Below are 16966 nucleotides of genomic sequence, written 5' to 3' on the forward strand. Positions count from 1 at the left end.
GTTTGAAAAAATAATATTCGAATCTGGGTCTGATAACCTGTGTTTGACATTTTGAGCATTAGTCTGTGGAAATTATAAATAAATCAATACAATATTTTAATACTATATTCAAGTATAATTAACCAACACAAGAACGAAATGTCGTTTGTGATTGTTATTCTTTCGTACTACTTTAAATTTTCCATGTGTCCGGAAGGGCAAACATGTTCACGAAAAGATTATCTGAAAGAATCTGCGTCTGTACCTAAAAAGACTGGCGATACTTTAAGTCACATACTTCTTTAATCTGTGAAAGTCCTTGTATATCCATAAAATGATCATCATTATGCATCATTATGCATCACCAGAACCTCAGACATGTCCATCAAAGAGGTCTTTTCCTACGCTACAATGGTGGACGTTGTTACTGATAATTGTCCTGACTCAATTACTTACATTGAAGTAGATGGTGGTAAACAAGGAGCAACACAATGATCATACAATCGAAAGGTTCTGATGGCGATGAAAGGTCGCTTTCATGTCGTCATCACGACCCCAGGCTCACTTTCAAAGGTATATGTGTAATTTTAGAACACTCAGTCGTCTTACAAAGAAAAACGTAAAACCCAGTTATTGTTAAAGGAAAATGAAAATATGGTTTTACAGAAAAAAACCCCATTATAATAGGCAAGTGGTGCATTAAAAAAGAAACAAGTGAAGAGGGCCCCGTCGCTTTCGTGAACGATCATTAGGCACTGCTTTATCAATCCAGAGTTGGGAGGACGTCCCACACATAATATCCTTTTTGGTCCACATGTGTTTGTGTATCCTGTTTGTGCACCGCGTTTGATGTCACAGCACTATGGGGAGCTAAATGTCCCGCCGAATACTTTGGTAACATTTTCCTCAGCATCATCAGCCGGTAGTTCACTTCCCTCTCTATATGTTCGTTGTGCTGAATCGAGGGATTATACTTAGCATGGAGCCCTGGTTCACTTTGATGTTTATATAAACAGAATATCACCATGCAGATAATACCTCCAAGAAGGTCTACTGCAATGAGAGCTGCTGAGGCTATACCCATTGGGAACATTGGCACGCGGCTGTGATCATGGATTAAAGACAACTGTATGTCAGTTTCACTGAAGGTTAATACCAAGTTCAAGGTTCCGAGAAGGAGGACACCGGCGTAGCAGAAATACAGCATGGCACACTGGAATACAAAAACAGTAGGATTTGACACAATAAAACACAAGTCATTATGGCTAAGTGTGACTAACGTTTGGCAATGACTAACAACATCATACATATATACTGGTATAGGCAAACGCATAAAAATAGTGTTTTTTGGTTTTTTAATGACAAAGTAACTCTACTGTTATGTTTTTGCATACTTTTGAACCGACCCTGCAATACATACATATATGCAGTTCTGTGATGTGAAGTTCCTACAGATGAAAGAATTTATCATCTCTATGAATCAAGTTGTGATTAATGATTGCTAATTAGGTTCATGATACCAAAGGAAATACAGGATCCTCCGAGAATCATGCTTAGGAATAATTCAGATTCAACGGATAAGCTGACCTGAACATACGGAAGATTCTCCAATGGAATCTTTATCAATAAAGTCGTGACAATGTGAACAGTCCCCCAGGATGGGACGTGGCTCCACAACAGAACTCACAATGTAATAAATATTGGACCGAATCCTATACTATTTGAGATCATGCACGTTTCATAGGCAAGGTCATTGATTTGGCTTTGTGGGGGAAAAACGTTCTGCAAATACGTTAATCAGGAAAGGTGTCAAGTGATTTCCTTCAGGGAAAGTGTTAGGTTTTCTTCAGGAGTACATTGACTTAACGATAATTGCATGTGCTCCCGAGACGAGCGGTAGTATATGCACCTGCAGGGTGCTCAAGATAGGACACTCTCGTTCCTTACTGGCCTGACACAGCAGCCGCTGACACCTTTCTCCTCCCCCTCCATTAAATCAGATTTGCATATTATATTTCCACCAGTGATGAAGTCACGGTATTTTTTAAGTTACTTATCTGTTTATTTATTTATTTGATTGTTTATTTATTTGTTTATTTGTTTTTTTCATTGTTTATTTAGTTAGTTGGTTTTTTTCGGTGTTAACGAAACGAGAAGTTCAATAAGGCAGAGACGACAGACAGTGAACAACCCAAGCTTAGTTTCGTCACATACAAAATGGCTCATTTCTAACACTGTTTTGATGAACGGGGCACTATGTGAGGTCAGTGGCGTTGTCAATGGCATCACTCGAGGTCGCTGGCATAAATTGTCAAGTTCTAGAACAACTCGATGAAGAGCCATTGTTGTGAAGAAACATTGTTAGTGGATTTCATAAGTGGGGCACCTCTAAACCTCCTGCGTCACTTTCGCATTGTTCCCACATTCAGACCACGTATCATGGCGTACATAACAATCCACTTGATTGCCATGACAGGATCTGTTTATAAGAGGCAAATGCATATTACAGTTAGTGACTCTTGGCGTTATTATCAATAGATAAAAACGACAAACCTCTTTCCATGTCCGCAAAAAGCAGAGTCGAGTGTAAATTCTGATTACATTGTGAGTATGAGTGTGTTTGACGCTGTACGACAGTCTGGTATACGTAACAATGGACTCTTGACCAGACAATCCAGTGTTTGACACTTTGAGATACGATATCACTCGGAAGAAGTGATGATATCGTGTATTTGCGAAACAGCATTATTATCAGCATTTGATGTGACGATAATACCTATCTTACCCTAGGGATCAGAAGGGCAGGAATTTGATAAACTTGACCTAATACAGAATATCTATCAAAATGTTTTGAAACTAAGTAAATCTACCCCGCATTTCATGGTTTACGGCGAACTTGCAGGATCTCCCATATGTATAAAAACTTACCTGCGTTTGTTATCCTCTTGGCACAAACATATACTGGTATATTTAAATTAAGTATTACAGTTTAGATAAATAAAACTTTCGCATCATTGGATACATTTTATCAAAGGTTTATTTGATAAAAATTGAATTATAAGATTATTTGTAAATCCCCCGGTATATACCACGTCTTTTCTAACTTTCAAAGCTAGACGTTTTAAAAGACCAGTTTATTCAACAGAGGTGGGAGTGTATAAAATCTAGCCCGAAAGGAATGTATTATCAACATTACAAACTATTACTTCCTTTTGAAACCTATCTACTTTTACCGAAATATGTTTCTATTCCCATTTTAATATTCAGAACCTTACATCTAAACCTGCCATTTGAAACTGGAGGATGGTAAAGCATAGCGAGGAATGAAAGATATTGTACACTTTGTAACTTAAATGTAATCGGTGATGAATTACGCTTTATTCTTAAATGTCCAGCACTAAATATGTATCGTGAACATTATATACATATACTATATATGCAAAATGTCTTAACAGCATATATAGATTAGACTTTGTTCTTTCTCCAGTTACTGTTAGATATAAGAATTGCTTGTCAAATTTCATCGTACCGCTACAAAAGTAATGCGAGCAAATCTTTGATAAACGTTTGTATTTATCTACCTGCTAATATATGCACCTGTTTACGTATAGAGAACTGTATTTATGCATAAGGGATTATTTAGTGTACTCATGTACTGCCAAAGACGTACGCACATGAATTGCACATAAATTGTTGTAAATATACATGTATGTTCTTTCAGCATAGAAGGTGTTTAGTTTAGCAATAGAATTGTCAAACAGAAAAGGTGGGCGCTTCCTGCCCAACCGGTTACTCCCGTCATAAACATGTTTGAAAAGGCTAGATTTTCGCCTGAAAAAAAATCGGGAACGTGTATCACAAATCAAAATGGTGATTTTAGTCACTGGTGCATTAAATTTTGAATTGTCCACAGCCTTATTGTGTTGTGAATTGTAAACACCAAAGGGTGAAACTATTGGAATATTGTTCGACATGAAAGAAAAGTTGACTAGTGGAAATCATCTCCTTTGTCATGCAGACATTTTGAAAGCTTTTTGTCACTTGAATCTTTATGCATATATCTAAATATGAAACCGTTGAGGCGGTCTCCATGAAATTGAAATACAAGAGATCCCATTAAAATCTTAACATAAGGATTAATCCCCATTACTTATGCATGCTTACACTAAGTAATAATATAGAAATATTCAATAATGTCTTTGGAAAATCCCCTTGTTCGGATTAAGGAATCGATTTTGCCCCTGTGACTGCTTGCTCCAGTGTGATCCCTGTTCTGTACATCCAAAATACTCCCAGAGGTAATTTCATCTACAAAGCTTTTTAGGTCAAAGCTTTCTGATAGGTGTTACTACCCGAGAAAAGCAGAATAACAATGCTGTGTTGATTCTACAAGCGTTCAAAGTTAAAGGCACAATGTCACGCATTTTGGACAATATTTCGACCTATTTTTTATATATTAGGGACATATGCATGGACTTAGGTTCCTATTCCATCGTGAAGATCCGCTGTGGAATAGCTCTTCAGCAAACCCACGTTTGCCACAGAAGCCTACACTGCTTGTCGTAACAGGATCGAGTGGTCAGGCTCGATGACTTGTTTGACACATGTCATCGATTCCCAATTGCACAGATCGATGCTCATGCTGTTGACCACTTTATTGTCTGGTCCAGTCTCGACTGTTTACAGAGCGCCGACATATAACTGGAATGTTGCTGACAACGGTGTAAAACTAAATGCACTCTCTCCTATTGATGCAATAAAATATTTATTACCCCTTACGACTTTCCTGAAATCGATAACTGAAACTTCGAGCCGAACTACTTCCAGGCAGAGAACACTTGCCATATATGGGATGTAACCACCTTCTCCGTACATTGAAAAATGTCGCAGACAGTGAGGTGTTTACCGAAATGGTTTCAAGCACAAGTTGTACGTAGAATTTCTTAAAGAGCGCTCCAAAGGGCATAATTCTATTTCGCCTTGAAATAATGTTATGAAATAATGATACAGAGTAAGAGGGTAGATTTAATGCAACATTACCTTAATTAATTCGAACTTTTAAATTTAAATCTAAATACGCAGTTATTTTATGTTTTAATAAACGACGTGGTAGCTGCAACATTTGTCATATTTGGGATTTCACTTTCTCAGTAAAGTACAAATTCTAGTACTTTTTGGTTGAGTCCCATCTGGGACTCAGAGTCACCCTGAGAGTCAGGCATCTAATCGCCAGCACACAAAGTCAGCCGCCTAACCCGCTCAGCCACCGCGACTTCCACAAAATGAAAGTCGGACAACTGGTAGTCCAGACTGCGTACTTTGTGCACCCCTCTGATAAGTGTTATGTGGTAGCTTCCCTGACTGCTGATAGTTAATATTACTGAGAGAAATGCTTTATGTATTTCGGAGAAGTGCGTTGTGACATTGTACCTTTAATTATCGTTCGTCCTTCTTACCTGCCACTTGCATAGCTGCGGTGATGTGTATTTTCTGAACTTTGAAGCTCTCACGGAGATAAAGCACAGAATCATGGACCCAAATAACTTCTGCAAGAAATACAGACACCAAAAAAAACGTGAATGTCTGTGTGCATACTGAACGACAAAAGACACGCAACTTTCGAAATTTGAAATCTCATAAAAGTAAGCTTTCATGTTTATGTCTTCTATCTAAAAAACTGACAAAAAGCCAGAGTTGCGTTTCTTTTCCTGTTCAGGATGTCATTAGGACACAATATATGGCACTTAACATCCAGTAAATACCTATGCACAGTCCCGACAATAAGCAGATGTCCAGCTTCGATTAACTCCGAGTCGATAAAGAGTATGAACAAGATAAATGCAAACATTATGAATGGGCAACTTCTTTTTTCAGGTGGTGCGACGTTTGGATACCGATTCTAGTATTGTTGTCAAGTTTGTCCTTATTTGACTCTGCTTCACAAAGATATTACGATATAGACGTCCTATGCACTATACATATTCATCCTTTCAATTGAATATCCCAGTCTTCTCTGGGCGGTGGAGTAGACTAGTGGTTAAAGCGTTCGCTCGTCATGCAGAAGACCCGTGTTCGATTCCCAACATGGGTTCAATGTGGGAATCCCATTTCTTGTATCCCCCGCCGTGATATTGTGAAAATATTATAAAGCGTAAAAGTAAATTCACTCACTCACTCATTCACTGCAGTCTTCTTTCCTTAAATGCCAGCAGACAGAAAAGTCTTCTTCGATATCTGGTCACGTATGAAACGTTCCACAGATAATCGCGGTCAGCTGGGGGTGAATGCCTATAAGTCGTTCACGAGGTTGGGCGTTCGTGTCTGAGATTAGTCTTAATAACGGTGTCCAGCATTGTGTTATATTGCCCTACATTTCTACGGTCAAACCGCATGTTGATGTTGTTACCTTTGTTTAAGGAGGCTAGAAACAATCAGATTATCTAACTACCACTAGGGGATTCAGTCTGACACATTACGTTTGACAGAATGAGCTGTTTTCTCAACATACATGCAAATGGCGATAATGGTTGTATTGAACAACAATATCAGATATTCCCTCGGAGACAAGCTCTTTGGCTCTGTCCTTGGGGGCACGTCTGTTAAATGTCACCGTTTCCTGCATTGTAAACTTTTCACGGAAAAACGGAATTAAATGGCAGATCAAGCTACAACGCGCACACTCACACCACTTCACATATGTAATGTCATTACTTTTTGCATTACTGTCGATGTTATATGAGTCGACCTATATCAACAATCTCTGAAAGGAGACAAGGGAATGGGATTATAGATTAAGAAAATCCGTTTTTCTACGTTTAATACTTTCTCTGTATTCAAGTTATTAGCCGCGTCTGAAGGCACTACAAACGTATTGATTTTATGATGTTTCCCAATGTCGTAACTAACACAGATCGATATCTATGTGTTTAAGTACACTTCGCCCCACTGATAATGTAATATTTAAAATTAACTGTTTTTAAAATCGCAAAAACCATCATCTCAAAATGGATCCCAAAACAATGCTTAACCTTGAGGTTATGGCGCCATCTTGACTTGCTACATGACTCTTGACATCATTTTTAATGCATTCGCTGGAACCTTGACGAAAGAAAGCATGCTGGCTAGATCAGTTGTAAATCAGAAATGAAATGGTTCACAAACTGTGACGGCTTCTACTTCTGGAACAACATTATGGCATACAGATGCCTCTAAACAAACGTAAAGACGATGACTGTACACATGTATGTGCAATCAATAATAGATATGCCTACTGCAAGAATGTTATGACATATGAGACTTGGGGAACAATTCTGACGAGACAAGTAACAACTTTCATAGCAATACCTCCTTCTTCTTTATTGCAGGACTTTGTAAAGAGTACCCCGGGATCAATCCAACATGCCAAACAGAAAGACGCACTTGGATCATAATGTGGATCCCTTCTCACATGGATGACTTAAAATGTTTTATGCCTCCCTGAAGATGTTAAGAGAACACGGGTAGCGGATCAGTGAGACATTTTCAACGCTTCCTGGTGGTCATTGGAAGAAAATGTTCAAATCAATTCCTTCCTCATTCACTGTGGTGAAATTACCCGTCATGATACACCAACGAATTATCGCTTTCCCAATCAGTAAAGCAGCATGCTGTCAGTTGATACATGTTTTATTGTACAGGTGCGGGGTGAGTGGTGCTGAAGGCCGTGTGCACCTTATCCATGTACAGAAATCGATCACATAATGAAAATATTCTTTTTTCCCATTTCCGCTCGACCCAAAAATTCGACCCGACCATAAGATTTGTTTTAGTTTTTACGCTAGAGATAATACAACATTGATTCTGAAAATGTGCATGAATTTTACACACGTCTTGAGTGATGAGAAACAAGAGTATTTTTATGTCGCCTAGCAGCTCAGCTATTGACCAACTTGAGAAATGGCGTCGACCTCTGACATTAGGAAGAGATGGATAAGAAAATTGATGATTAGAAATCTATGGCAGAATTATCAATATCATAAATATGAAAAATATCTTTATCGGCAACAGTAATTACTTAAGTGAAATTGTCATACTGTCAACTAGATACATATCGCATAAATATCATATCTCACAAAATATCATGTGAAAGTATAAATGAGGCGACAGAATACCCACACTTCAGTAATTAGGAGATAAACATCATGTGTTGGCCAATTTCCGGGTGTTATTGAGTATTTGTTGTAGTTGTAACCATTCACTACTAATTCTGTTATGTTATCATAGTACACCTGTTAGCTACTGCTATCATGTTGTCATAGCATTGTGACGCGAAACGTCGTGAAAATAAACTCAAGAAGTTGCTATCCATAAAATTTTGTCCTGTATTACCACGCCAACTTCTAAATGCCTTTGAAGAATCACAATTGTTTGCGATGTGTCTACGTGTCAATAAGCCTTGCAGTTTCCGGGAATCAAATACCACTTGATCATGTTTATCAACCAATCAGATTAAAGAAGACATTTTTTCAACAAAAGTCGGCACATTAATGTTATTTGTAAATTGATTTTATCTACTAAAACATCTTCATATTTTTTTCTGATGGGGTTTTTCTTTTGGCACACATAATCAGTTTAATTCCCTGTCATCCACTAACATTAGTTGAAATATGAGACTTATGTGAAATTGATTATAATCAACATGAAGTGGTAGGACCTTTCACTGGGAATACTCCCACTTCAGAGAATATTTATAATCACAGGAAAAACAACGTTCATGAAACGTTGCTTCAACAGAACACGTCTGTTGATGTATATTCCACTGCAGTGAAATGTGTCTTTCCGTGTTGATTCGGGGACACAGTTCATGCAGCATTCATATGTTTGAAAGTCACTGACGCATCTGACGGCGCTTTTCTCTTAGCACACATTACCGATTTCATAAACTATCATTTTCTAACATTAGCTGAAATTACAATTACAATTAATGTAATGGACTCTAGTGACGATCTGGCGGAAGCGTATCGAACTTCTTCATATGACAGATTAACAGGAATACCTTGGGACTTCACACGTCAACCATTGTTATTTGAAGTTCGGATTCCATTTTTGACACAGGATGTTGCAGTGAAATAATGTTTCTCGACTGGATGGAGAAGAGGACTGGTCGATGATAAGACAGATGTGTGCTGCTGCTTTTGTTAAGAGGCAGGGTGAAAGAGCAAACGTTATTTAAAGAAATTATATCAATCGACATTGTGAGATTTGCTTAGGCTATATTCTACCCTATGTCCTCACTGTTAATTATGAAAATGGTCGCACAATTCATGACGATAAGGTGTTTCTATTTGTGTATAAACACATTCTGCACTCCTAAAATAGCACAAAGTTATCCAGTGAAAATGTATATGTCAATATTGAGAGGGGTTCCAGATGTATATTCTGGCTTGGGACGGCACAATTCACAGTGAGGTATTTTTTTTACTATTTATATATCTGTAGACTTATTCTGTGGGCCCAAACGTTTGAAAAGAGGCAACTGATTAGGCGAGATTAGGCGTTGTGAGTAATCATTATGATTGCTACTGATTTCATTGGTGTCAACAGGGGAAATGTTGCACTTTTGACATAATTAATACGCGTCATTGTGAGATAATTGGTTGGTCGTTGTGTCATTTAACACCACAACGGTATTCCGGTAAATACTCGAGTCTGGATCAGACAATCCAGTGATCAACAGCATGACCATCAACCTATGCAACTGGGATGCGATGATATGTGGCACCAAGCTAGCGAGCCTGACCACCCGATTCCGTTAGTCGCCTCATACAACAAGCAATAGTTAAAGAAGACCAATTCTAACCCGGATCTTCACGGATTCGTCGTGGGACAGACATCTCGTGGTCTCCAAACCTGTTTTATCATTATAATGTTAAACACTTTGTCACATGCCAGAATAAGGATTGTACAAACCATTACTCCAGTCATAAGAGGCAGTCCTGTAGAGAATGTAAAGCGTGGTCTGTCCAAAGCTAGAGCAACAAGGGTTCCTCCAAGTGCTGTAGTGATTAGTCCCAGGAGAATGTAGATAACAGACAACACCTTCACAATCCCGAGAAGGCGATGTCGGTGTCCCAAAGACGTATCTGTGAATGGAAGCAAGGACAGCCAATCACAACGATGGTGCGGCCGGATAGAAGACTCGACTGAAAACTTACCAGTAGTATTATTTATGTTTAACACATCCTTCTAGAAGCAATCTTCAGTGTTTGTTTGTCTGTTTTGTTTAAACCTGCACTCTGCTTTATTCAAAGCTATATGAAGGTTGTCTGTAAATATTCCAGTCTGGACCAAGCAATCCAGTGATCAACATCATGAGCATCGATCTACACAACTGAGATACGATGACATGGGGTGGCCATGTACCTAATGTCACCGCTTGTCACGCCACCCCGGGTTTAATTCCCCTACGTGGATGCAATGTGTAAAGCCCATTTCTGATGTCCACCGTGTGATATTGCTGAAATTTTGCTTCAAGCACCTTAAATCATATTCAGTCATACAGTGACCTTCATGTATACGAGGACACAGAACACAGAGAGATTTGTGGGTAAATTATTGTCACATCACTTTATGAGTTGCGAACTTTCGCTGCAAAACCTTGAAGGGGGATAACATGTCAATGCAACTGTTAAATCATGGCATCGCTAGACTGTAGCAATCCTGACGTGGTTGACAACACTTAAAAGTGGCTAGCTAGTGGTATTCTACGGTTTTTGTTTGTTTGTTTGTTTGTTTGCTTGTTTAATCTTTCACTCGACTTTATTCAAAGCTGTATGAAGGTTGTAAATATTCCAGCCTGGACCAGACAATCCAGTGATCAACATCATGAGGATCGATCTACACAACTGAGATACGATGACATGCGTCAGCAAAGTTAACGAGCCGGGCCACCCGATTAGTTGCCTCTCACGACAACATGAGTTGCTTCAGACATTTCTAACTCAGGTCTTTACGAGTAGACCTACATTGTGGGTGCATGTACCCAACTGTCTCACCAAGGGTCACGGTGGCCAGTGAGAATTGTTTTCCATGATCTGAGTGTCAGCGAGTTTAGGTTTACGTCGCTTTTAGCGATATTCCAGCAACCGATAAGGTCTTCACAAATCGTACCCGTGAGGGGAATTGAACCCGGCTCCTCGGTATAAGGAGCGAACGCTTGATCCACTAGGCTGCCCCACATTCTTTATTTACCTAACTTATAGATCCTGACAGAGCCGGAGGTACACACTGCATGTCAAACTGACATTCGTTTGACCTTCAACACAGTTTGGTACAGATAACATCCGTCTACAAAAACATCAAACCGACATCACCAGACAAGTTTGAAGAAGCCACCGCATGTCAAACGAGAAAACGTTAAAAATAAATGATATTTTTGTGCTAGGTATACATATAAAATTCATATTTGTGGGATGGATACTTTCAGGACGTTGATATTCATCACCGGCAGACATAGATAATGAAAATGTTTCCACATTTCGAGAAACAAATATAAGTCGGATATTACCTACCATGAAATATGCATGTCTGGAGACCGATGTGCAGTTGATCAATACACCCCTAGAAGTGTTGTGACTGCCACTACCGGAAGATTTACAATCACAGGAAAAACAACGGGCATATAACGTTGCATCAGCAGAACAGTTTTGTAGATCTATATTCCACTGCAATGAGTTGCGTATGTCCAGGCTGACTCGGGCTGTTGAGGGACACAGTTCCTACTGAAACCCCTCGTGTTCAATAGTTACAAACGTTCACTGAGACGTCGCAGATGCACCTTTCACAAATTGATATTTTTCTATTTCTGTTCTATTATCAACACGTTATATTCGGTGGGGTAGCCTAGTGGTAAAGGCGTTCGCTCGTCACGCGGAAGACACGGGTTCGAATCCCCACATGGATACAATATGTGATGTCCATTTTTTGCGTCCCCGCCTTGATATTGTCGAGATATTGCTAAAGCCTTCTAAACCTGAACTAAACTCACTCATATCAACACAAGAGTTGAACATAAGCCTTCTCATTGCGTCACGCGCCACTGCTGCTTTCTTTGGTACTTGAAGAAGCATGCAGGCCACGTTTACCCATGTTAATTTGATTCCTACATTCTTTGTCATATTGTGCTGCATGTCTTAATATAGCGTCTTCTTTAAACCTAACTCCACTGAGATACTGCATGGTCGTAATCCATCAGTGTTCCTTAAACTGTGCAATAAATACGAATATTTTATTGACAAGGTGCGTCATGAGAAGTATTGCTTTAATAATGCAATGTAAAACCATATTGCGAAGTCGTCCTGGGTCATTAATTAATTCCAATAATAAACATTTCATGAACGAGTAGATATTTGGATCAATAACATTCGATGTACTTCTCACTTGCAATCAGTATTGATTAACGATTATAGAGCTGTGTGTGCATGTGTGTCTGTGTGTGTGCGTCTGTGTGTGTCTGTGTGTGTGCGTCTGTGTGTCTGTGTGTTTTGCGTGTGTGTGTTTTTCGTGTGTATATTTGCGTGTGTGTGTGTGTGTTTGCATGTGTGTGTGTGTTTTGCGTGTGTGTGTGTTTTGCGTGTGTGCGTGTTTTTTTAGTGTGTGTGTGTGTGTGTGTGTTTGTTTGTTTGTTTGTTTAGGGGGAGGCAGCGGGGTAGCCTCGTGGTTAAAGCGTTCGCTTATCACTTGTCACGCAGGTTCGATTCCCAGACTCGATTCCCTCATGGGTACATAGTCTGAAGCCCATAGGTTTCCCCTACCCGTATTGCTGGAATATTGCTAAAAGTGTAAAAGTAAATTCATTCCTGAGTGGCATTTCAAGTCGGTACTCACAGTATTGAAATGTTAGTATCAAAACAAGTTCTTTTGTGTAAACAAAATGTGTTTGTCTGATTTCTTTGGCCCCTTGGACATCATCCATCACACACGCACTTACTAAAATCAAAGACGAGCTTCAGGTGGAATATGCACGCCATTAAGCCAATATTCATTTTCAGTAAACTCTTCCTACTTTGACATACATGTAATTTTGTTTGAATCCGCATCGTTCACAAACCATTAACTAAAGTGTGGCACAACTTCACATCAAAAAGTTGTCTTGACAGACATTGTTCTTTTGACCTTATCCTTTTCAAATTTTATATTGCGGCGGTGGAGTAGCTTAATGGTTATAGCGTTCGGTCGTCAGACTGAACACCCGGATTCTCACATGGGTACAATGTTTAAAGCCCATTTCTGGTGTCCCTCGCCGTGATATTGAGGAAATGTTGCGAAAATCGGCATTGAACATACTCATACTTTTACTCGCTTCTGTAAAAGTCATGGTTAAGTAACAAATCAACAAATCAACAAATCAAACCTGATAAGTCTGATAAAAGAAACCACGCAGCTAATTCTACAAAAGGTACAGCAACAAATTCTAGTCGTGTTTCGATCAAGTTTGTATCATGCACTTCACAGCAAATAAAACCCGTGAAGGTCTACCCGGGGTAGAATAGGCCCTCAGCAACCCATGCTTGCCATAAAAGGCGACTATGCTTGTCGTAAGAGGCGACTAAAGGGATCAGGTGGTCAGACCCGATGACTTGGTCGACACATGTCATCGGTTCCCAGTTGCGGAGATCGATGCTCACGTTGTTGGTCACTGGATTGTGTGTTCCAGACTCGATTATTTGCAGACCGCCACCACATAGCTGGAATATTGCTGAGTGTGGCGTAAAACTGAACTCACTCACTTGCCCACTCACAGCAGATAAAGAAAAGTGTGTTTGTTTTCTAATGCCACACTCAGCAATGTTCCAACCCGGAACCTCACGGGGAGACAAGTAGCAAAGTAATAACAGAACATGCAATGATTGACAGTTCATAAACTGGTTTGAAGATTTTGAAACAACTACTGCAACGGTTCTTTGTTAAACTATCAACATGCTTTCACATTTGAAGAATAACTGATCTTCAGTAACCCATGTTTGTCGTAAGAGTCGACTAACGGAATAGATGATCATGCTGTTGATCACTGGTTTGTCTGGTCAAGATGCGTTTATTTACAGACCGCTACCATATAGGTGGAATATTTCTGCGTGCGGCGTAAAACAACAAAGATTAAACATACTTTGCTTTTTGTCGTGTGTAATAATTTGTAAAAACGTTCTCGAAACATTGTCTTAAGTTAATAACACGGGATAGTTTTTGCACTTTGATACGTTCAATCAGTCACATTCTAGAAGATTATACTCACTTTTGTTAAAACGGACATCGCTATGAAGCAAGCTGACAACCTGGTATCCATTCTTAGATGAAGACTTCATATCGACAGCTAAGGGCCAGCGAGATCACGATATAGACTGACAGGATTCCTGCTCGGGAAAATCAATGTAATTCTAGACGCATAAATACGCATGCGTGTAGTAAAAGCAGTCAATTCTTGGTTAAGATCGTCACGGGTTTGTGCGTTTCAATCCCATAGAATATTCATGAGGATTTTAATGCGATGAAATCATCGGTAAACAGGAAGAGGAAACAATGAACTGACTCACCTCGAATAACATCAACGGACATTGTTGAGACGTGGAACATCCATGTAACAACAACCAGGATTTCAATGTTAACTGGAGCAACCTCGGGACCATTTCTTCCAAAGAAGGAAATTTGTTCTATTTTCTGTATTTGCAGACTGACGTGGAGATAAAAACATGAGTTTTATGAATTGAGCAGGGCCTAGTTATTCATAATTCCAATTACAGATGGTGCACATGGGAGTGATAGATCCTGCCGCTCTGCCTTTCCTTGGGGACGTTTGTGATTCTGGCCGTTGTTTATGATTGCATAAATGTTTGTGTTGCTGTTATCATCACTCTGTGGTTTGAAGACAATTATTCAAATTGGGCGCAAATGCAAATATTTTTCTAACAGTATTCATTGGGGTATTTTTTTCCCAGAAATATTAACGGGTTTTTTTAAACACCGGTGTGTGAATAATCGAATCTCCTTTAAACAATCCAGTCATTTTGATCATGAGTATTGATGTATCCAGTTGGGATGCATGCGTCCCCTAAGCTAGCGAGCCTGACCAACCGATCCCGTTAGGTTCTTACGACCGGCGGAACAGTGGGGTAGCCTAGTGGTTAAAGCGTTGGTCTGTCGCGCCGAAGACTTTGTTTCGATTCGCACATGGGTACAATGTGTGACGACCACCCCTGGTATCCCCCGAAGTGATATTGCTGGAATATTGCTAGAACCGGCGTAAAACTATATTCACTCACTCATTTTTACGACTGGCACGTGTTTGATAACTTCTAACGTCTTTCCTCTCAGCGCTCCCATTATATGTCGACACGAGCGCCATTGTACAGAAACTCTTTTCAACAATGTTTCACGAGATGATTATTTAATCACCATTTTCTTAGAATATTTGATACATATCAACATGCTTATTTTCGTGAAATAAAGAAAGTGTCACTTCTTTCAAAGCTGACAACAAATCAAAAGATGTAATGAAAACAATGAATTAGTAATCGAAAAATATTGTAGGGGTATCCACAAAAAAGGCGGATACAGAGGTGGCGCAGTGGTTACAGTGTTCGCTGGTGACCCGGGTTCGATTCTCAGTTTCGATTGTTGAAACCGATTGTTGGAGTCCCTCGCTGTGGCATTGCTTGAATAGTGCCCAAAACGGCGTAAAACCTAACTCACTCACTCAGTTAACGTCGCGTGCCACTGCTCAGAAAACATTATTGATTACCGAGGCTTAAAGTGTCTGTGATGGAAAAGATCCGGATATTGTTTGATACTGCGGACGTTCTAGCGAAACCTGTATTTCCGTTCTGTTTTTATTCACATCAACACAATCCCAGCAGAGTCTCGGCGAGCCACGACACACTATTATCCTGGGCACCGAGTCTTGACCTTTGAAAAGTGTCTATCATGGAAAAGACCCAGATATTGCTTGATATGAGCGGACGTTCGAGATAAAAGTGTATTTACTGTTTGATTGCTAACAGTATTCATTTATTTAATTCCAACAATATTCACGCTTTTTGACAGTGACGTGTAAATATTTGAATTTGGACCAAATAATCCAGCAAATTATACCATGAGTATTGATCTGACCAGTTGGGATGTTGCTAGTCTACGAGCCCGACCAATCGACCCCGTTAGACCCGTTATGATTGGCATGTAACCTGGATTTACACAACGCCACTCAAGACAGCCGGATACTGCTTGAATAATAATCAGGGCAATACAAGTTGAATTCAACACCACGGAAGGGCATGCTCTACATGCGCAACAATTTGATTTCATCACCTCGGATAACCCAAGTTGCTTGTGGGACGCTTGAACGTTAATAGTCACATGCATAACAAAGAAAGGTAGACCAGTGAATTTAACACAGGTTTGACCACATCTCTCATGTGTTTGATAGTGGAACAGGGCTGAAGTGCTAAATACTCTCACAGTCAAATACAAACCCAGTCCCCCATCGAAGCACTGCCCGCCCCCATTGTTGCTGAACTTTACCCGACTGTGACCTGAGCTCTATACACAGGGCCACACAGCACCACATAAGTGAACGTTCTAAATAAACGTATATTTCTTTTTCGTTTGTTATTCACCTCACTACTATTCCAGCAGACTCGGGACACAATGTCAAGGCCGAGTCTATGATAGAAACTATGAGGATGCCGCTTAATGTATACTGATGTTCAAAATAAACGTCTACTTGCTGTTAGATTGTTATTCATCTCAGCACCAAGCCAGTAACGTATTGTCACCCATGTCGAAGAAATACGACAGGCCATTATTCACGACACGCAGTGAGACCACATGTTGTAACAGTTCCCCAAGAACTACACGTCACTAAGGGATAATTCCAGACTTGAATTCTAGTCAGGAATTCCCACTGGTTTGGGCACGGTTGCCAATGAATCAAGTTTTTTCTTGCCTGTGCGTTCAACTG

At 39.7% G+C, this 16966-nt stretch overlaps 1 protein-coding gene across 1 annotated transcript; it reads right to left on the reverse strand.

The window, feature by feature from the left end:
* Positions 1-263: 263 nt before the first annotated feature.
* On the reverse strand, positions 264-14333 carry LOC137282363 (uncharacterized). The gene is made up of 4 exons (XM_067814107.1): positions 14249-14333; positions 9928-10100; positions 5436-5525; positions 264-1192 (listed from the first exon to the last, which is right to left on the reverse strand). The coding sequence occupies exons 1-4, from the start codon at positions 14316-14318 to the stop codon at positions 743-745; spliced, it is 783 nt and encodes a 260-aa protein (XP_067670208.1). The 5' UTR covers positions 14319-14333; the 3' UTR covers positions 264-742.
* Between the last annotated feature and the right edge of the window lie 2633 nt (positions 14334-16966).

Source organism: Haliotis asinina, chromosome 4, assembly GCF_037392515.1.
Source record: "Haliotis asinina isolate JCU_RB_2024 chromosome 4, JCU_Hal_asi_v2, whole genome shotgun sequence".
NCBI classification, from domain to species: domain Eukaryota; kingdom Metazoa; phylum Mollusca; class Gastropoda; order Lepetellida; family Haliotidae; genus Haliotis; species Haliotis asinina.